The sequence below is a fragment of the Nycticebus coucang genome, chromosome 5 (genome assembly GCF_027406575.1).
Source record: "Nycticebus coucang isolate mNycCou1 chromosome 5, mNycCou1.pri, whole genome shotgun sequence".
Classification (NCBI taxonomy): Eukaryota; Metazoa; Chordata; class Mammalia; order Primates; family Lorisidae; genus Nycticebus; species Nycticebus coucang.
In genome coordinates, this window is record NC_069784.1 from 120,761,016 (window position 1) to 120,777,196 (window position 16,181).

The 16,181-nt window shown below is 38.5% G+C and overlaps 1 protein-coding gene across 7 annotated transcripts in view; it reads left to right on the top strand.

The window, feature by feature from the left end:
- UTRN (utrophin) overlaps positions 1–16,181 on the top strand; it is a 533,531-nt gene that overhangs the window by 240,489 nt on the left and 276,861 nt on the right. For all 7 annotated transcript variants that reach the window (XM_053590883.1, XM_053590887.1, XM_053590886.1 and 4 more), the window contains 4 exons: positions 3,935–4,149; positions 6,209–6,326; positions 9,709–9,914; positions 12,945–13,099. In XM_053590883.1, coding sequence (XP_053446858.1) covers positions 3,935–4,149; positions 6,209–6,326; positions 9,709–9,914; positions 12,945–13,099 — 694 coding nt within the window. The remainder of the gene's footprint in view (positions 1–3,934; positions 4,150–6,208; positions 6,327–9,708; positions 9,915–12,944; positions 13,100–16,181) is intronic.

Sequence of the window (16,181 nt, forward strand, 5' to 3'; positions counted from 1 at the left end):
ATTTAATCGAATTTAATACATTGACAATGTTTTGCAACCATTACTTTTATCTAGTTCCAAAATATTTCTATCTCCCTAAAGTAAAACCTCTTACTCATTAAGCAGTTTCTCCCCATTCCCTCCCCCTCCCAGCCCCTGGCAACCACCAATCTGCATTTTGTCTCTATGGATTTATCTATTCTGGATATTTCATATAAATGGAATCCTACAATGCTTTCTCCATTTAGCATAACGTTTTTGAGGTTCATCTGTGCCAGCTTCTTGCTGATTATACTCATCACAGAGTTATGACTAGGCACTCTGCTCTAAGAGACAATCTTGCAGGACTTTCTTCTGAATACTTCTTGCCATCCATTTCTCAACTAATAACCTCATCTCACTTTTAAAAGATAGAAAAACTTTTGTCAGACAAGAGCTTCATTTTCCCACCAGAGAATCCATCAAGCTCCCTGTGTTTGCAGACCATACACTCTGCATACTTCCTTTCTGTTCACAAGAACAACGATGATCTCTTTTCCTTTCTAAGATCCACAGCTTCTAGGCTAGGCATGTTGGCTCATGCCTATAATCCTAGCACTCTGAGAGGCCAAGGCAGGTGGATCTGAGCTCAGGAGTTCGAGACCAGCCTGAGCAAAAGTGAGGTTTTTGTCTCTACCAGAAACAAGAAAAAAAAGTAAATTAACTGGGCCTGATGGGGAGCCCCTGTAGTCCCAGCTACTCTGAAGGCTGAGGCAGGAAGATCCCTTGAGCCCAAGAATTTGAGGTTGCAGTGAGCTGTGACGCCGTGGCACTCTATTCAGGGTGACAGAGTGAGACTCTGTCTCAAAAAAACAATAACAAAAATAAGATCAACCTCTCCTCTTGTGCTTTGGATCTCATCTTCTCTTGACTTCTTACTTATTCTCTTTCTCTGCTTCTCTCCTGGGTTATTCCCACTGCTGTACATTTTCTTGCATGCGTCTCTAGTTTATTCATTTCAACTGATGTATAGTATTCTATCGCATGGATAAACACCACAATCCTCAGCATTCTCCTCTCTGACTGTGCTTACTCGTCCTCTAACCAGAGACAAGTTTTTAACTACATGGTTCAGCTAGTCTTCGGGCCAGTAAACGTGGAGTCACCCTCCGTTCTTCCCTGGATTTCAGAGCCAGTCCATCAGCGAGCTGTGTCAGTCCCACGCCCCCTCCCACCCACTTCTCTGGTCTTGAACACCTCATCTTATGTCTAGATGATTAGAATATTGTCCTGACTTGTCATCCTGGTTCTACTCTTGTCTCGCTAGACCTCCACAGTCTATTCTTCTGATAGCAGCTGGAGTGATGCTTTATAGACAGAGTTTGATTGTGTCGCTTCTTTGCTCACAGGCTTTTAATCACTTCCATCCACATGGGTGAGATGCAAAGACTCCCACGATCCAGAAGACCATGCATGATCTGCCCTCTTCCTGTCTGTCTAATCACATTTCTTAACTACTTGTCCCTTTGTTTATTCTACTTCAAATACACTGGACTTCTCGTGTTTCAGATGTACCAGGATACACACATTCAGCATGTATCTTGTCTCTTTCTTCTTGCCTTGGTTTCACTTCATAACACATACCCATCTCCCTACCAGAATGCAGGCTCCAGGGGAGCAGGCCCTTGGTCTCGTCCACTCCCACACCTCAGGGTCGAGAAGAGTGCATAGCAGCTAGCAGGTTGTTAAAAGGTACTTGAAGAACCAAAACAATGGAATTTTTTAAACTACAAAGAAAGCTAAGTGAAGATGGTGAGGTATTCTGATATCTAGTGGTGGGATACGGGGGGGACCTTCTGCTTTGCCCCCCCCCCGCCAGAATGCTGTGTGCATACTTCTGCCAGCTGCGTGTGGGGTTCTCCTTGTTCTCCCTGGTTACTACACCCTACATTTTGTTCTCAGGCTCCCTTTACACTTTAAAAAACTGAGGACCCCAGTTTATGTTTGCTTATGCGAATTATGTCTATTTATACTTACTTAACTAGAAAGAAATTTCACAACAATTTGTTTAAACATAACAATAATAAATCCATCGTGTTAACAAAAACAATTTATTTTTAAACATATTAACTAAATCTTTATTTTCCAAAACAAACAAAAACTTAGAAAAACTTAGAAACTTGCTTTACGTTTTTCAAGATCTCTTAAGTGTCTGGGTTTACAGAACGGGCCTGGATTCTCATAGCTGCCTCATCAGTTGGTCTCCTGGGATACGACGTATCTTTTATTCTGTAGCCTTGGATAAATCACCACATGTCTCTCACACATGGGAGAGAACGAGTCTGAAAAGACAAATAACTTCTTAGGATGATGATAATAGTTCAGGCACCCAGACCCCATGGAAGGGTCTCCGTCACTTTGCTACTTTGCTGCCGCATGGCCTGGGGATAAGGGGTATTTTATTTTAATTTGTATTTTCTCAATTATTGATGAGGTTGAACATTTTTTTCCCTATTTTTATTTTTATTACCTTTCTTATTTCTTCTGTGGATTGTCTGTGGACTTTTTTTGAGCTTTAAAAAAGTATTTTTGTTACTAATTCTTTATCTGGACTGTGCATTGCAAGTACTATCTCTCTCAATAGTGCAAAGGCTTTTAAAATCTTATGGTGCTCTCTTCAGAGTTCTTAACCACTAATGATTTATTAATATTTCTTTTGTGTGTTTTGTTTAGAGTTCATTCAGTGCTCTGATGCCATAAAGATATTCTATATTTCTAATAACAGTTTTGGTTTTCATATTTAGTTCATTATAAACCACCAGGAATTAATTTATCCATGGTACATGTGAGGTTAAAGTTTGTCCCATTATTTCCCTATTCTAGCCATGGGTCACCTGTTTGCCAGCATCATTTATTGAACAGTAAATGCTTCCTCATTGATCTGTAATTTAGTCTCTGCCAAGGTCAGGTTTCTCAGCCACCTACACTCCGTGACACTTTCAGTCTGGGTGAATGTCTCAGTCTATAATGCACTGAGTTAATTATTATTAGCTAAATAATGTAATTAAATATATGGGGGGGCATATCCCTGTACCAACAATAATATTTTGATAATATGCTCCTGTTGGAAATCTCAGTTGGAAACTGAGATTGCTTTATAAGAAAAGCAATTTGGCAATGAGTATTAAATTTATATTTTCTGACTCAATAATTCTGCTCTGGGAAATCTTGATAAGAAATGTGCAAAATACTCTACATGAAAAGAAATTGCTTGCAAGTTCTTTTTAAAAATAAAATTTTGGGAGCAATTTATCTTGCTGACAGTAAAGGGTTACATATGAAATTTACTAAATGTAGAATATAAATGTCTTAGCACAATAACTAAGAAAATACTGTGAAGGCTATGTTAACTAGTTAGATGAAAATATTTCAAATTGTATATAAAGCCAGCACATTGTACCCCACAATTGCATTAACGTACACAGCTATGATTTAATAAAAAAAAATTAGTGACTATATGTATAAATTATCACATAGGTGTTCATAGCGAGGTATGTTAAAAATGAAATATGCTTGTAAAGTTAAATGAAAAAGAATAAAAATTAAGAATAAGTTGGCTTTATAATCAAGGTAAAAACATCTTGACAAAATAAAATGATTCTCCTAATTTTCTCATGGTTGCTATATTTTTTACTTCTGTTTTTCTCGGTACTGGTGCTGATTATATTTAAGCTTTGCGGCCCTGGGATGTTGTGAAACTCTGTTTAGTTGGTTTTATAGCCACCAAAGATGTGGAGACCGTATAGGCAACTCCCTTGCCCTTTCGGTATGGACAAATGAAATGTTTAGAGTGTTGTTGTTTTTTTTTGCTTAAACTGAATCATACTTTAGTACAGACGCCACCTGTCCCTATTTCACCACCACGATCAGAATGTCCTGTTGTTTATTTTTGCTTTCCCACACTTTTTTATTTCAGCTCATCCTGCCGTCCAAAAGGTGGTGCTAGTTTCCTCTGCGTCGGAGACTCCTGTTCTGTCTCATCGGACTGCAGACATTTTAATTCCTGCTGATCTTGATAAAACTATAACAGAACTAGCCGACTGGCTGGTATTGATCGACCAGATGCTGAAGTCCAACATTGTCACTGTCGGGGATGTGGAAGAGATCAATAAGACCGTTTCCCGAATGAAAGTAGGTACACAGTGAAAGGCTGGTGTGGAGACCCTGCAGCCGGAGGTGTACCAGACCGGTCTCAGTCCTCCGTGTTTACCCTACACTGGGAGAGAATGCAGTTGGAGAGATTCTTTATCTGTCAGCCATCCCTGGCTAACTCCAAAGAGTAAAGCTTTCCTCCCATTTATACTCTCATCAGATCAGGTTTACTGATGTAAGCTAAAGACTCAGTGTATTTTTAAGATCTGAAACTGATGTCACACAGCTAGCCACGTTAATATAAATGCAAGTTAATGCTACATTTAATGCCTATAGTGTGATAAAGGATGTTTTCCTAAAGCACCTTTACAACTTATATTTCATAACAAGATTGTTTACCTTCTGGCTTTAGAAGTGAGAACCCCCTGATTAATGTGAGTATTACTGAATGTAATATATATGCAGATTACTACACATACACCATTTCATAAGAATTTCTAAAATTCTTTATCCATATGTAGTGATGCTAGGCTCTGGACTGTAAACTAAAAAGAATATACCAGGTAGAAATTGGGAATGTACAGCGTAATCATAACAGCAGCCATGATTAACTTTTACTCAGTGGTTATTGTATGCTGCACAGTTTTTGAAGTATTTTATATGCATTATCTCATATGCTTCTTTCACCACCTTGTGAGGAAGGTACTGCTTTTTTCCCCACATGACCAATGAGCCGAAGCTGGGGCAGAGGCCCCGAGTGCGTACAACTAGGCAGGTTGCCATGGCAAGGCAGAGCCTCATAAACACCACAGGGCAGGTACAAGCAAACTGGGTGGGGGAGCTGGGATGAGGACGGTATGGCTTCTCCAGTGATGGAGTGCAGACAGTGTGGGTTTTGACATCTGCAGGGAAAGTGATAACATTTCTGGTATAGAGAACAGGGTTAATGAGGAAATGAAGGACAGCAGGAGGAAATTAGAGCCAATGTTTGTACAATAAAGAACTAGAAAGGGAAGCAAGTGGGAAAGGCAGCTCCCGCTCTCTTTGTGTGGGCGCCTGTAGGTGCGCAAAGCCCACTGGACTTTCAGTCTGTAAGTAACTGGCAAACACATCTCTTTCCATTTCTTTTTCTTTTTAAAATTGTGGCTGGGAGCTCATGATAACAACGCTCTGCTTTAGTAACAAGGCGACTAGGATGGATTGGAGGCAAGAGATGCTTCAATCAGAGAAAAGGGCCCTTTCTGAGTGGCTAAGACGATGCTTTTGCAATTAGTGAAAATAAGGAGTAGGAGAAATGGGGTGTGAATGAAGGGCTGAGTGATTAGCTTTGGATGCGTTGTGTGGAGCAATCCTCATGCCCTTCAGAAGGAGGTGATCAGCCTTCATTGAAATGTGTTCTGGGATTCGAGATGTGAAGTTGTGAGCAATTCATTTGGAAATAACGTTTGACACTGCAGGAGTAACAAATCTACACAATTTGTGAATTCATCAAAAGGAAGGGCTGGAAGGGAACCCGTTGCCACCGTTTGTACTTGTAAATTGTGTTTTCTGTTCTTTATGACTATTAGTTCTATATTTAAAACATGCTGTTCTCCTGATATGGTTACTGTTTCTCCCATTTGGATCAGTGCTGAGAGATGCCAACTACCCAGAGCAGCAGTTTTTCATGTCTAAGATGATTTAAGTTGCACTTATTCCAAAAAACCACTTTCTCAGGTATCACCCTCATCCTCTATCTGATGCAGAATGGATTCGAGAGGCTGCAGCCACAGCCATGGTTTCCACAGCAGTTTTTACTCTTCAGTGGGCATTTCTTACTCAGACACAATATAACAAAGTGTCAGTATTTTATTATTTCATTTTGTGAAAACTAAAATACGGAAAGGTAAAGCACCTTGCCTGGTAACCCAAGTGTTAAGTGGAAGGACTGAGATTTGAACCCAGGACGTCTGATTTCAAATCGTGCACAGTATTGCTGATGACTCCTAACCCCGCACAGGAGGAAACAGCAATAGTAACAATTTTGATGTCATGTTTTGCTTCATTTTCTTATTGTATAGCTTATTAACTTGTCTTACTAATCATTTCTAATTAACAGATTACAAAGGCTGATTTAGAACAGCGCCATCCTCAGCTAGATTACGTTTTCACCATGGCACAGAATTTGAAAAATAAAGCATCCAGTTCAGATGTGAGAACAGCGATCACAGAAAAATGTAAGTTTTTAAAAAGAAATAATGTATCATCCTCTTTTCTTGCAAATGGTGCCACACACATACATTTTCAACTAGGAAATAGTATTACTTAGTATTTGATACTCTTTATTTATGAAGCTATCTAGCTTTCTCTTATTTTTTATTTTTTTGTGGATATCATCACAGTTCCCTTAGGAATTCCTTTTAAGTAATGACTGTTAATTTTAGTAATTATTTAACATTCAGTTTTCTTTTAAGTTAGGATTTCTTTTAAAAGAATCAGAAAAGTAAAAGAGAAACCATACGAATGCAAATCCATCCTGTTGTACAGTTCATTCACGACACCCAGGTCTTCCATGTTTTTAAAGGCACCTCAGAATTTATTTTGTGCAGTTACTGTGTGCCTATGTGACTAGCACAAATTTGGGAATACTTCAGTTAAAAACAAAATAAAATAAAACAAACAAAAAAACCCATACGAAACAATGGCAAACAAAAATCCCTGTTTGGAGTTTGCATTCTTGCTCAAAAATACCTGTTAAATCTGTGTGGCATACAAAACAAAGTCCAAATGCTCAAGAATGACATCTAGCGACTGTCCCGTTCTGCTGTCATCGTCCCATCTCTCACTCAGCCCCACCCGCCTCATCTGTAACTATCCTGGACTATATATAGGCACATTCTCTAAAACATCCCGACATTCCGGCCTCCCTACCATTAATCCTGTTATTTCTTTTCCCTCTTGGCCTTTTCTCCCCGGGTGAAAATTCTACTTAGCAGCTAAAATGCCACCCCCTGTGACGTCTTTCCCACCCTCTTCTCATGCCTGGGGACCCGTATTTTCTATATTTAGTTTCTGTGGTGGCCTCCTCCCCTCTTAACTTCATTGTGGATGTCTTAGCTGCTTTAATTCTCTCTCTCCTCTATAGATTGTGAATATATACCTTTCTGGCCTTGGACCCTTCACAGTTCCCAGTGCCAATCAGCTACTTTATAAATATTTTGTGGCAAAATATAAATGGGGAATGATAATCTTTTTCAAAGGAAGAAAGTCAACCATTACTACTGTAGAGAGTGTGTTTCAATTTAAAAATTAATGTGGCAGCAATAAGATTGCGAGAATTTTAGTGTCTGAGAGCATTGGCTTATTTTTTACTGCATAGACCATTTTCCTTCTTCTTTTGATTAATTGATCAGTTGATTGCATCTGTTATGGATCTCTCCCCCTCACATGCGGGGGAGCACCTCCACTTTAATGATACCAAACTATCGACAAAGCCAGCTCTTGTGTGCTTTTTCTACCATCTCATATTCTTTTTTCCATCTCTTCTCTCTTAGTCTAAAACTTCTAAGGTTTTTAGTTTTAATTTTTTTGTTAAATTATAAGACTTTCCTTCCTCTGAATACCTTTTTTTTTTTCTCATTTAATGTCCTCTCTTTGTTTTCTCCCAGTTTTTTTTTTTTTATTGTTGGGGATTCATTGAGGGTATAATAAGCCAGGTTACACTGATTGCAATTGTTAGGTAAAGTCCCTCTTGCAATCATGTCTTGCCCCCATAAAGTTTTTTTTGTGTGTGTAGCGGCTGCTCAATCTTCTTTACTCCTGATCACGTGAAAACCTCTTCTCAGCTGGAGCATACTGCCAATAGTAACCTGTTTTTTTTTTTAGCACTTGCAATGAATAAGCTATCTTGCTTATTTTTTTTATCATAAACCTGTGATTTTTATTTCCCTTGATGTCTTTAGATTTATTTGTTCAATGTTAAAGGATCCTATTAGTAATAGAATGGGTCATAAGTATTTTATGTAACTTTTTAACTGACAAGTAGAACATTATGACAGATTTGATTTGTCCTTTCTTTACCTTAAAAACTCAAGCAATTTATTTAAACTGTTAAAGAATGCAACATTTAACAGATCATCTCATTAAACAAATTTTTTAGAATTATGGCACTTAAGTGTAACTTACAGCCTGCTGAACAATCTTAGCTTGATAGCTTTTATGGTTTGCTATAACCATTATTTTCCCAAGAATTTTATCAAAATGTTCGATTATGACTCAGCTGGAGCATTAGCTTATAAATGTCTTCTTGAGCCTTTCAACCTTTCAGTCTGCCTGGCATCCAAAGCATCATCTAGTACTTTGATTTTGACCTTCTACCTATTTGTAATTAGTAGGTTATTACAGTATTCTATTGTTTACTAGTACTTCAGTTCGAAATCATGAACTTCCCCTCAAGTCATTAATCAAAAGTTGGTTTCCTTAGCTCTTTCTTTCCTGAACATTTGGACTTTGTTTTGTATGCCACACAGATTTAACAGGTATTTTTGAGCAAGAATGCAAACTCTATAAACAGGGATTTTTGTTGCCTGTTGTTTTTATATGTTAAAAATAAAGGGTAACAGGAGTGGTGACTCTGGCTCAAAGGAGTAGGGCGCTGGCCCCATATACTGGAGGTGGTGGGTTCAAACCCCACCCAGGCCAAAAATTGCAAAATAAATAAATAGATAAATAAATAAAAATAAAAGATGAGAGGAAATACAGAGACAGAAAGCTATAATGAGAGAAAGAGGAGGAGGAAGAAGAAATAATTAAACAGAGGAAAGAAAAGAGCCAGTAAGAAATTGTTATGATGAAGAGCTGCTGGGAACATACAACTTGAATCTATTTTACTTGAGCGTTTTTCTTGAGGTTGAACAAGTAAGAAGCGCTTGCTTTTATAGAAGTTCTATGCTACAATAAACAAATGTGAAAAGTATTCTTTTTTTTTTAAGAGACAAAGTCTCACTTTGTCACCCTCGGTAGAGTGCCTTGACGTCACAGGACTCACAGCAACCTCCAGCTCTTGGGCTTAAGCGATTCTCTTGCCTCAGCCTCCCAAGTAGCTGGGACTACAGTTACAGCTGCCCGCCACAACGCCCGGCTATTTTTTTGTTGCAGTTTGGCCGGGGCGGGTTTGAACCCTCCATCCTTGGTATATGGGGCTGGCGCCCCACCCATTGAGCTACAGGGTGAAAAGTATTCTTAAACAGTTCATTTTCTTTTAAAATAAGGACCACCTTCAAGAATTTCCTTTGAGGGTAACGAGTGGCTCTGTCTCCCACTTTCGGTTCTGTCCCAGCATGACAAACCAGGTTCTATGTGTACCAAATTAGTGGATGTTTTTATTGAGAGATGTTTTAGGGCATTTAAAATACAGTTTAACTCAAGACTTTTCTCAAGAACGGTTTCATGACGTATCAGTTGTGTAGTGGGGCAGTCGTCTGTCACAATCGCTTTCAAATGTATTTGTCCACTTGCTTCCCTTCCTCTTTGCTGTTTATAGATGTGTGATAGATTTCGGGTCAGGTATTTTCCTGAGAGTTGCTTATTGGGATTTATTTTCTGTCGTGTTTCCCCCAGTGGAGAAGGTCAAGAACCAATGGGACAGCACCCAGCATGGGGTGGAGCTGAGGCAGCAGCAGCTGGAGGACATGATTGTTGACAGTCTCCAGTGGGACGACCACAAGGAAGAGACTGAGGAGCTCATGAGAAAGTACGAGGCCCGACTCTACATTCTGCAGCAAGCCCGAAGGGACCCACTCACCAAACAAATTTCTGATAACCAGGTAAGACTCCGTAGATAGTTTTTGGCAGTGTCATTTTATTAGGTACATCTTTTCCCCTATTGTTAATTGTATCGTCCAGGACCCTGTTGGTAAGTTTTCCCAAGCTCTTAGACTATATGTTGAAATTTATATGAAGGATTTGATCAGAATGATTTTTTTTTAACTTTCTAGAGGAGTGTGCATGTCTCCTAGATTTATAGATGGATGACGCTTTGCAGGTGGAGCACACCCAGGAACGTTCTCAGAATTCCAGGGACCATCTTTTGCCTCCTTCCAGGCTTACCCTGAAGGCTATTTTTGTTTACAAAATTTTTTTGAAATTTTCATTTGAGAGCTGTTGTGCTGAACAAATCAGGTCATAAGTAAGTTTAGTTTCTCTTACAATGTTTATAAACAAACTGTTTTATGAATATCATAATAACAGGTATCATTTTGGGGTCAGCGGGGTCCTAGAGTCAGTACTACTGAACGCCTATGGTATTTATGAAGTGCTGTTTGAGATTCTCTCTACAGTCATAAAAATATCATTGAATTGGAGGTTGTGGTTGTGAAGTTCTATTTTGGTGTAAGACTTATTTGCTCTTTAGCAAGAGCAAAGTGTATGTTTGTGAAGACTGTAATAGAGAATATGTAGGAGACAAAATCTAAGACATAAAACTATGTTCATATTCTCCACAAGTGTAGACAGTCTATGGTTATCATTTAAGAAGCACTGAGCCATTTGTACCAGTTTCTGGATTATTCTCTAGGTGTATGACACCTGCTGGTCATTGTCACTGAATGAGTTAAAGGTAGTAACACAGCCCCTGGATACTCAACCAGGGGAATACAATTAAGAGTGGCACCACTCTGTAATCATCATATTCAGAATATCCCTTTCTAATCAACAGTGTAGTTCTTCTGAAACCTTACAGTGAATTTTTTTTTCTAATTGCTACAAAAAACATTATAGAAACATCCAGTTGTCCTTTAGCTCTGTGGTCCCCAGCCCCTGGGCTGTAGGCAAGCCTGGCGTGTGGTCTGTTGGGAAGCAGGCCACACAGCAGGAGGTGAGCAGTGGGTGAATGCAGCTTCATCTGTGTTCACAGCCGCTCCCCACTGCACACATCACTGCCACCCAGATGAACTAGGGCCTTAGATGCTCATAGGAGCCTGCACCCTACTGTAAATGGCTGTGTGAGGATCTCGGTTACATGCTCCTTGTGAGAATCTAATGCCTGGTGATCTGAGGTAGAGATACAACGTACTTAAATCATCCTAAAACCACCCCTTCCATCCCTCCAGTTCACAGAAAAGTCATCTTTCATGACATGAGTCCCTGGGGCCAAAAAAGTTGGGGACTGCTGCTGTAGATTTCATGAGGAATATCTGGGTCTAGAGATTCTCAGAGATTAAAAAAGTGTGTCAAATAACCAGTGCCTACAGACAAACTCAGCATCAGTTTGACTACTCAGGCAAACTCCCAGTAACCTGGCGTGGCTGTCGCGGACCGCCAGTCGTTGGGCCTCAGTCCGAGGGTGTTCAGGGTGAACGTTACAGGTGGATTGAAAGGTCGACGCAGGGTGAATTGACAGACTACTACACACCACGGGTGATGAAGAAAGTAGCTGCACTTTATTGATTTTTAAGTCTGGTATTTATACATTTTCTTTCCAGGGTTAAAACAATGTAATCATTATTTTGCTTATGCTTACAAATTATCTTTGTGTCTCCAATTATCTTTGTGTCTCCATATGTGGTTTATCATGCATTATATGTTTTCAAGGTTTTGTTCTTTGGAGGGAGGTGGTTTATTTTTTCAAGGTTTTTGTTCTAGGGAAGTGGTTTCATTAGTAACACCTGGTTGCTTCCCCTTATCTAGGAATGTCAAGGCTTGTAACTTCTCTTAGTTCTGTAATTGTTCTCAGTTTCTTATGATCTTTTTTAAAAACAGTTGAACATATTCTTTTATGTATAATGCTTGACTACTTCTATATATTTTTACTCTAATTAGTAACTATATTTTGATTTATAGTTAATTGCTTGTTAAACATTAAACTACTCTATTGATTTGTGTTACATATGAAAATTAGTGAAGTAAGATGTTTTTCTAAGTAAAGTTTTATTGCAGATGGTGATAATGCATGTTGTTAGAGAAAAGTTTTTCTGTGAGAGGCACCGTGGATGGTGGGTGTGCATATCGTGATGGAACATTTTGTTTGCCGTGTCTGCATTGTCTCAAGTCACTGACATTTATGGTAGGGACGTGCTGTTGTGCAGGCTCTCTTGGAGCCACTGAGTCCGGCACAGCCATACTTGCTGTGTTTAATTGTGGATCAGTAAGTCACTGTGTTTATTCTTAGTTTCTTAAAACAATCAGGCATTTAAACTTGACAAACAGGTTTTAGACAGGTTTTAGGCTTTTATGCCGCACCTCATGAGTTCCTACGTTCACTAAAAGGCATGCTAGGCAACTTATGCGCTGCTGTTGTAAGCCAGGGGGACTGGGGGTAACGCTCCGGGGAGCACAGACCGCCTAACCACGTACTTTACAACGCGGACAGAGCCATCCCACCACGGCCAGATGCCGGGGGTGCAGCACGTGGCCTCCTGATCCTTCAGGTAGCTCACTCTCTAAACATCCACAGTGATCCCAGGGCAGAGGCAGAGGCTTCCATATGGTCGGCTCATGGCATTTCTCCAAGCACATACCAAATGACTCTCTTTGTGTTCATCCTTGTCTGATGTGTGTTCCTATAAGGATCACAAGCATAGAAGACGGAATGAAAAAGACCAATGGTTTGAAGAAGTAAAATACCTCAAAGAGATAATAGCATCATCTGTGTACCTCTTTACTTTCTTTGAAATTTTCATTCTCACTTCAAGAATTATTTTGGATTAAGCTTACATGTAAGAGTTTGTGTCCTATTTAACTTTTTTACTGTGATATCTGTCCAAAACATGTTGGAACCTCCTGGAAGTATCTTTTCTTTAGTGATACTAGTTTCGGAGTGACCACGTCTAACAATTACACTTGAACTTGCACCTTAGATGTTGCTTCAAGAACTGGGTCCTGGTGACGGCATCGTCATGGTGTTTGACAATGTCCTGCAGAAACTGCTGGAGGAATATGGTAGTGACGACACAAGGAATGTGAAAGAAACCACTGAGTACTTAAAAATGTCATGGATCAATCTAAAACAAAGGTAACTCTAAGGCCTTGACAAGGAAATGTGTATCGTCACGTTGAGAATTTGTCACTTTGGTTTTCTCATGGAAAAGCCAAATACAGATATATGACCATTATAAGTATACTTTATTATTATTATTTTTTTCTAGTTTTTATACTGTGATATGCTGGGTTAGTGTTATGCTTAATCCAGAATGTCTATTTATATGACATCTACTTGAAGTTCTACAATGGAAGTTTTCCTTGAGTGCGCCTATACCTTGCCAATGATCATTTTATGTGTGCTGATCTTCTTATGCCCCTTGGTATTATCTAACATACATTTGTAGTACTATGATGGAAGGAGCACAGGTATTTAAAGATGCATCAGGGAAATATTATCCCTAACAATAATTATAATAGTGTGCTGTTTGCGTGCAGCATTCTAAGTCGAGGACCAGACACACAGGGATCCAACGTGTATTTAGGGTTTCAACTAATTTGTAATCTTTTCTTCTCATTACTCTGTCTAATCAGTATATTTAGGGCAGCCTAAAATAGCATGTGTGTTTACAAGAGATTTGCCTGTCACTTGAACATCTAGAATTTGAGGAACTGTAAACAGTGGTTAGCATCTCTTTAAGACTGTGTATTTATATTCATCATTAGTAAAAAAAGTGTTTACCTTATGCATAGTATTGGGAATGCCTGGTTGAGGTGAAATTGCACACATTTGCTATTAAAATACAGCTTTCTTAAATCTATTTTGACATTAAAACACACTTATTTTGCTCTGAATCAAATGGGTAATGTTGGTGTTCTTCCTGATTTATATTTCTGATAATAAAGGGTGGCCAAGAATTTAAAAACAGTTTGTTGTGGGAGAGTTTTGTACATTTCCTGAATGTTATTTTTAGTTAGAATCTCGAATGCAGTTCTGAAAGCTCAAAGAAGATAATTACGAGGGCAGTGTGTGATCTTGAATTCATTGCTGGACACATGTAGTACCTAGGATATTGGAGAAAATAAGATTGGGCTAGTAAATGTAAAACTTCACAAGTGATTAGAGCAGAATGGCTGTAAGATTGATCTTTTGAGCATTTTACTGTTTTACGTTTTTCATTACGATGGTTTATTTGGATACACTAAAGTTACCAGAATTAATGCAGGGAGGAAGATAAATTAAAAACAGCTTTAACCTTTAGAGAGATAGTCCTTAAATATAATTTATCTGCGTGTTTTCAAAAATTCCATGTATAAGAGTTAAGACTTTGTTTTTGTTGCAAACAATACCAGAAAAATTGATCACGTAGGAATGTGTGACCTGCTTTATTTACCAACTCCAATTCTTTTTTTGCTTTTACTTTGTAAATATTTTAAGACAGCCTACAGAAATAGATTAGATGGAAGAAGCAATTAAAAATTAATTATATGCCAAGGTGATCTTTCATTTGTCATAGCTAAGGCAACCACAGTGTTCCAATTCTTTTATAGTTACAAGTGTTTATCCTTATTCTAATTTTCTTTTTGCATTTTTGGGGTAACATAATTAATTATATTAATATTTAGACATAATTTAGATATATTGTTATCTATAAAGCAGGGAGAATAGAACAAAACTGGCTTACAGGATCTCTCTGAATGATAGCTGGGATTTCTGTATATTGAAAGAGTTTTGTCTTTCAAACAATGATATTTATAGATTTTGATTATTCTAAACGGACATCTTTCTAGAATATATAAATTTTTCTATGCCTTAAACAATGTATATGAACCTATATTTAACATTTTGGGGGATTTTTTGGCATTATTATTGCAAAGATAGAATTTAGGAAATCTAAGAAATGTTAGTGACATTATGGTTCATCTAAACTAGTGTTTATCAACCATTTTTATGTTATTGCTTCCCTAAGGAGCCTTTTTGGACTCCCGTTTCTTACAAAATTTTAATACCACAGTGTACAGCGTGTCTGTTTCTGTAATATATGGTGGTACTTTATATATAAAAAGAATAAACTTTTCTGTGCCCTTCTTTCCACAAATAACCTTTGTTGAGAATACATGCTCTAAACGAATGCTCTCAGGCTCAGAGAAGTTCAAGGACATGTTCAAAGTCACAGAACAGAGCCAAGACAATATTTTTCTATGCCTAACGATAACGATGTTCTTCGTGCTCTGAGTTCTAAAGAATTGGTAGTCATTTTATTCAGGCTGCTATGTTTGTGAGATTTTGTGCTTTATTTTTAGTGGGTAGGTCTCACTGGGTTTCTTCTCATCGTCAGGCACTGTGGAGGCCTCTTCTTGTGTATTATTTCATTTAATCTTAATGTCACCGCAGGTGATGCATGGATGAATAAACTGAAGTACAGAGAAGTTAAGGAATTACTCAAGATCGCACAGCTCAGAATGGTGGAGTTGGGATTGGAATTCTAGCCTTTTTGACTGCCCAATCAGGCTCTTCCCCTCTTTAAAAACGGTTTTTGTTCTTTGAATCACAATGTCAGCTATTGCTAATGAGTGCTTTGTGTACCTGCTTCTTGGATCAGTGGTTCTGCTTACTGGTTCTTATCTGCGTTGAATTTAGAAACCTGGTCAGATTAAAGGTATGGTGGCCTCTTCTATGAATAATGTAGCACCTTCCAGCACAGGTCCATCATACCTACTGCAGTGGCTGCAAGAGGCCTTTTACCAGGGCTCTCCCTTATCTCTCTGCCTATTCTGTATCATTGTCAGCCACATTCTGGAGGGGTGAAGGGTTGTTGTGCTTGCACATTGGATACTATTAGTGCAGCATAACCTGTGAGGTTAATATCAGCTTTCAAAGGAAATGTGTATGAATTGCAGTTGGCCAGAGTAATTTGGCTATTCACAGTTATGGGTTCATGATCCCTTATCTATAATGCCAAAATCCACAAAAAGCTTTGATAACAAAAAGTTTTGAATTGATGTGAGGCTATTTGTCATCGTCTTTATTTCTCTTGCTTAGTGGTGAATAGCCTTGGTTCTAGCTGCAGAAATATTGATTGGTTCCTCAGACCTTGCTCAGGGGTAATAGGTAATATAGATACATTTATAATATTAGTTTTCCAGTGTACAAAATTTTTTTTTTTTTTTTTTGT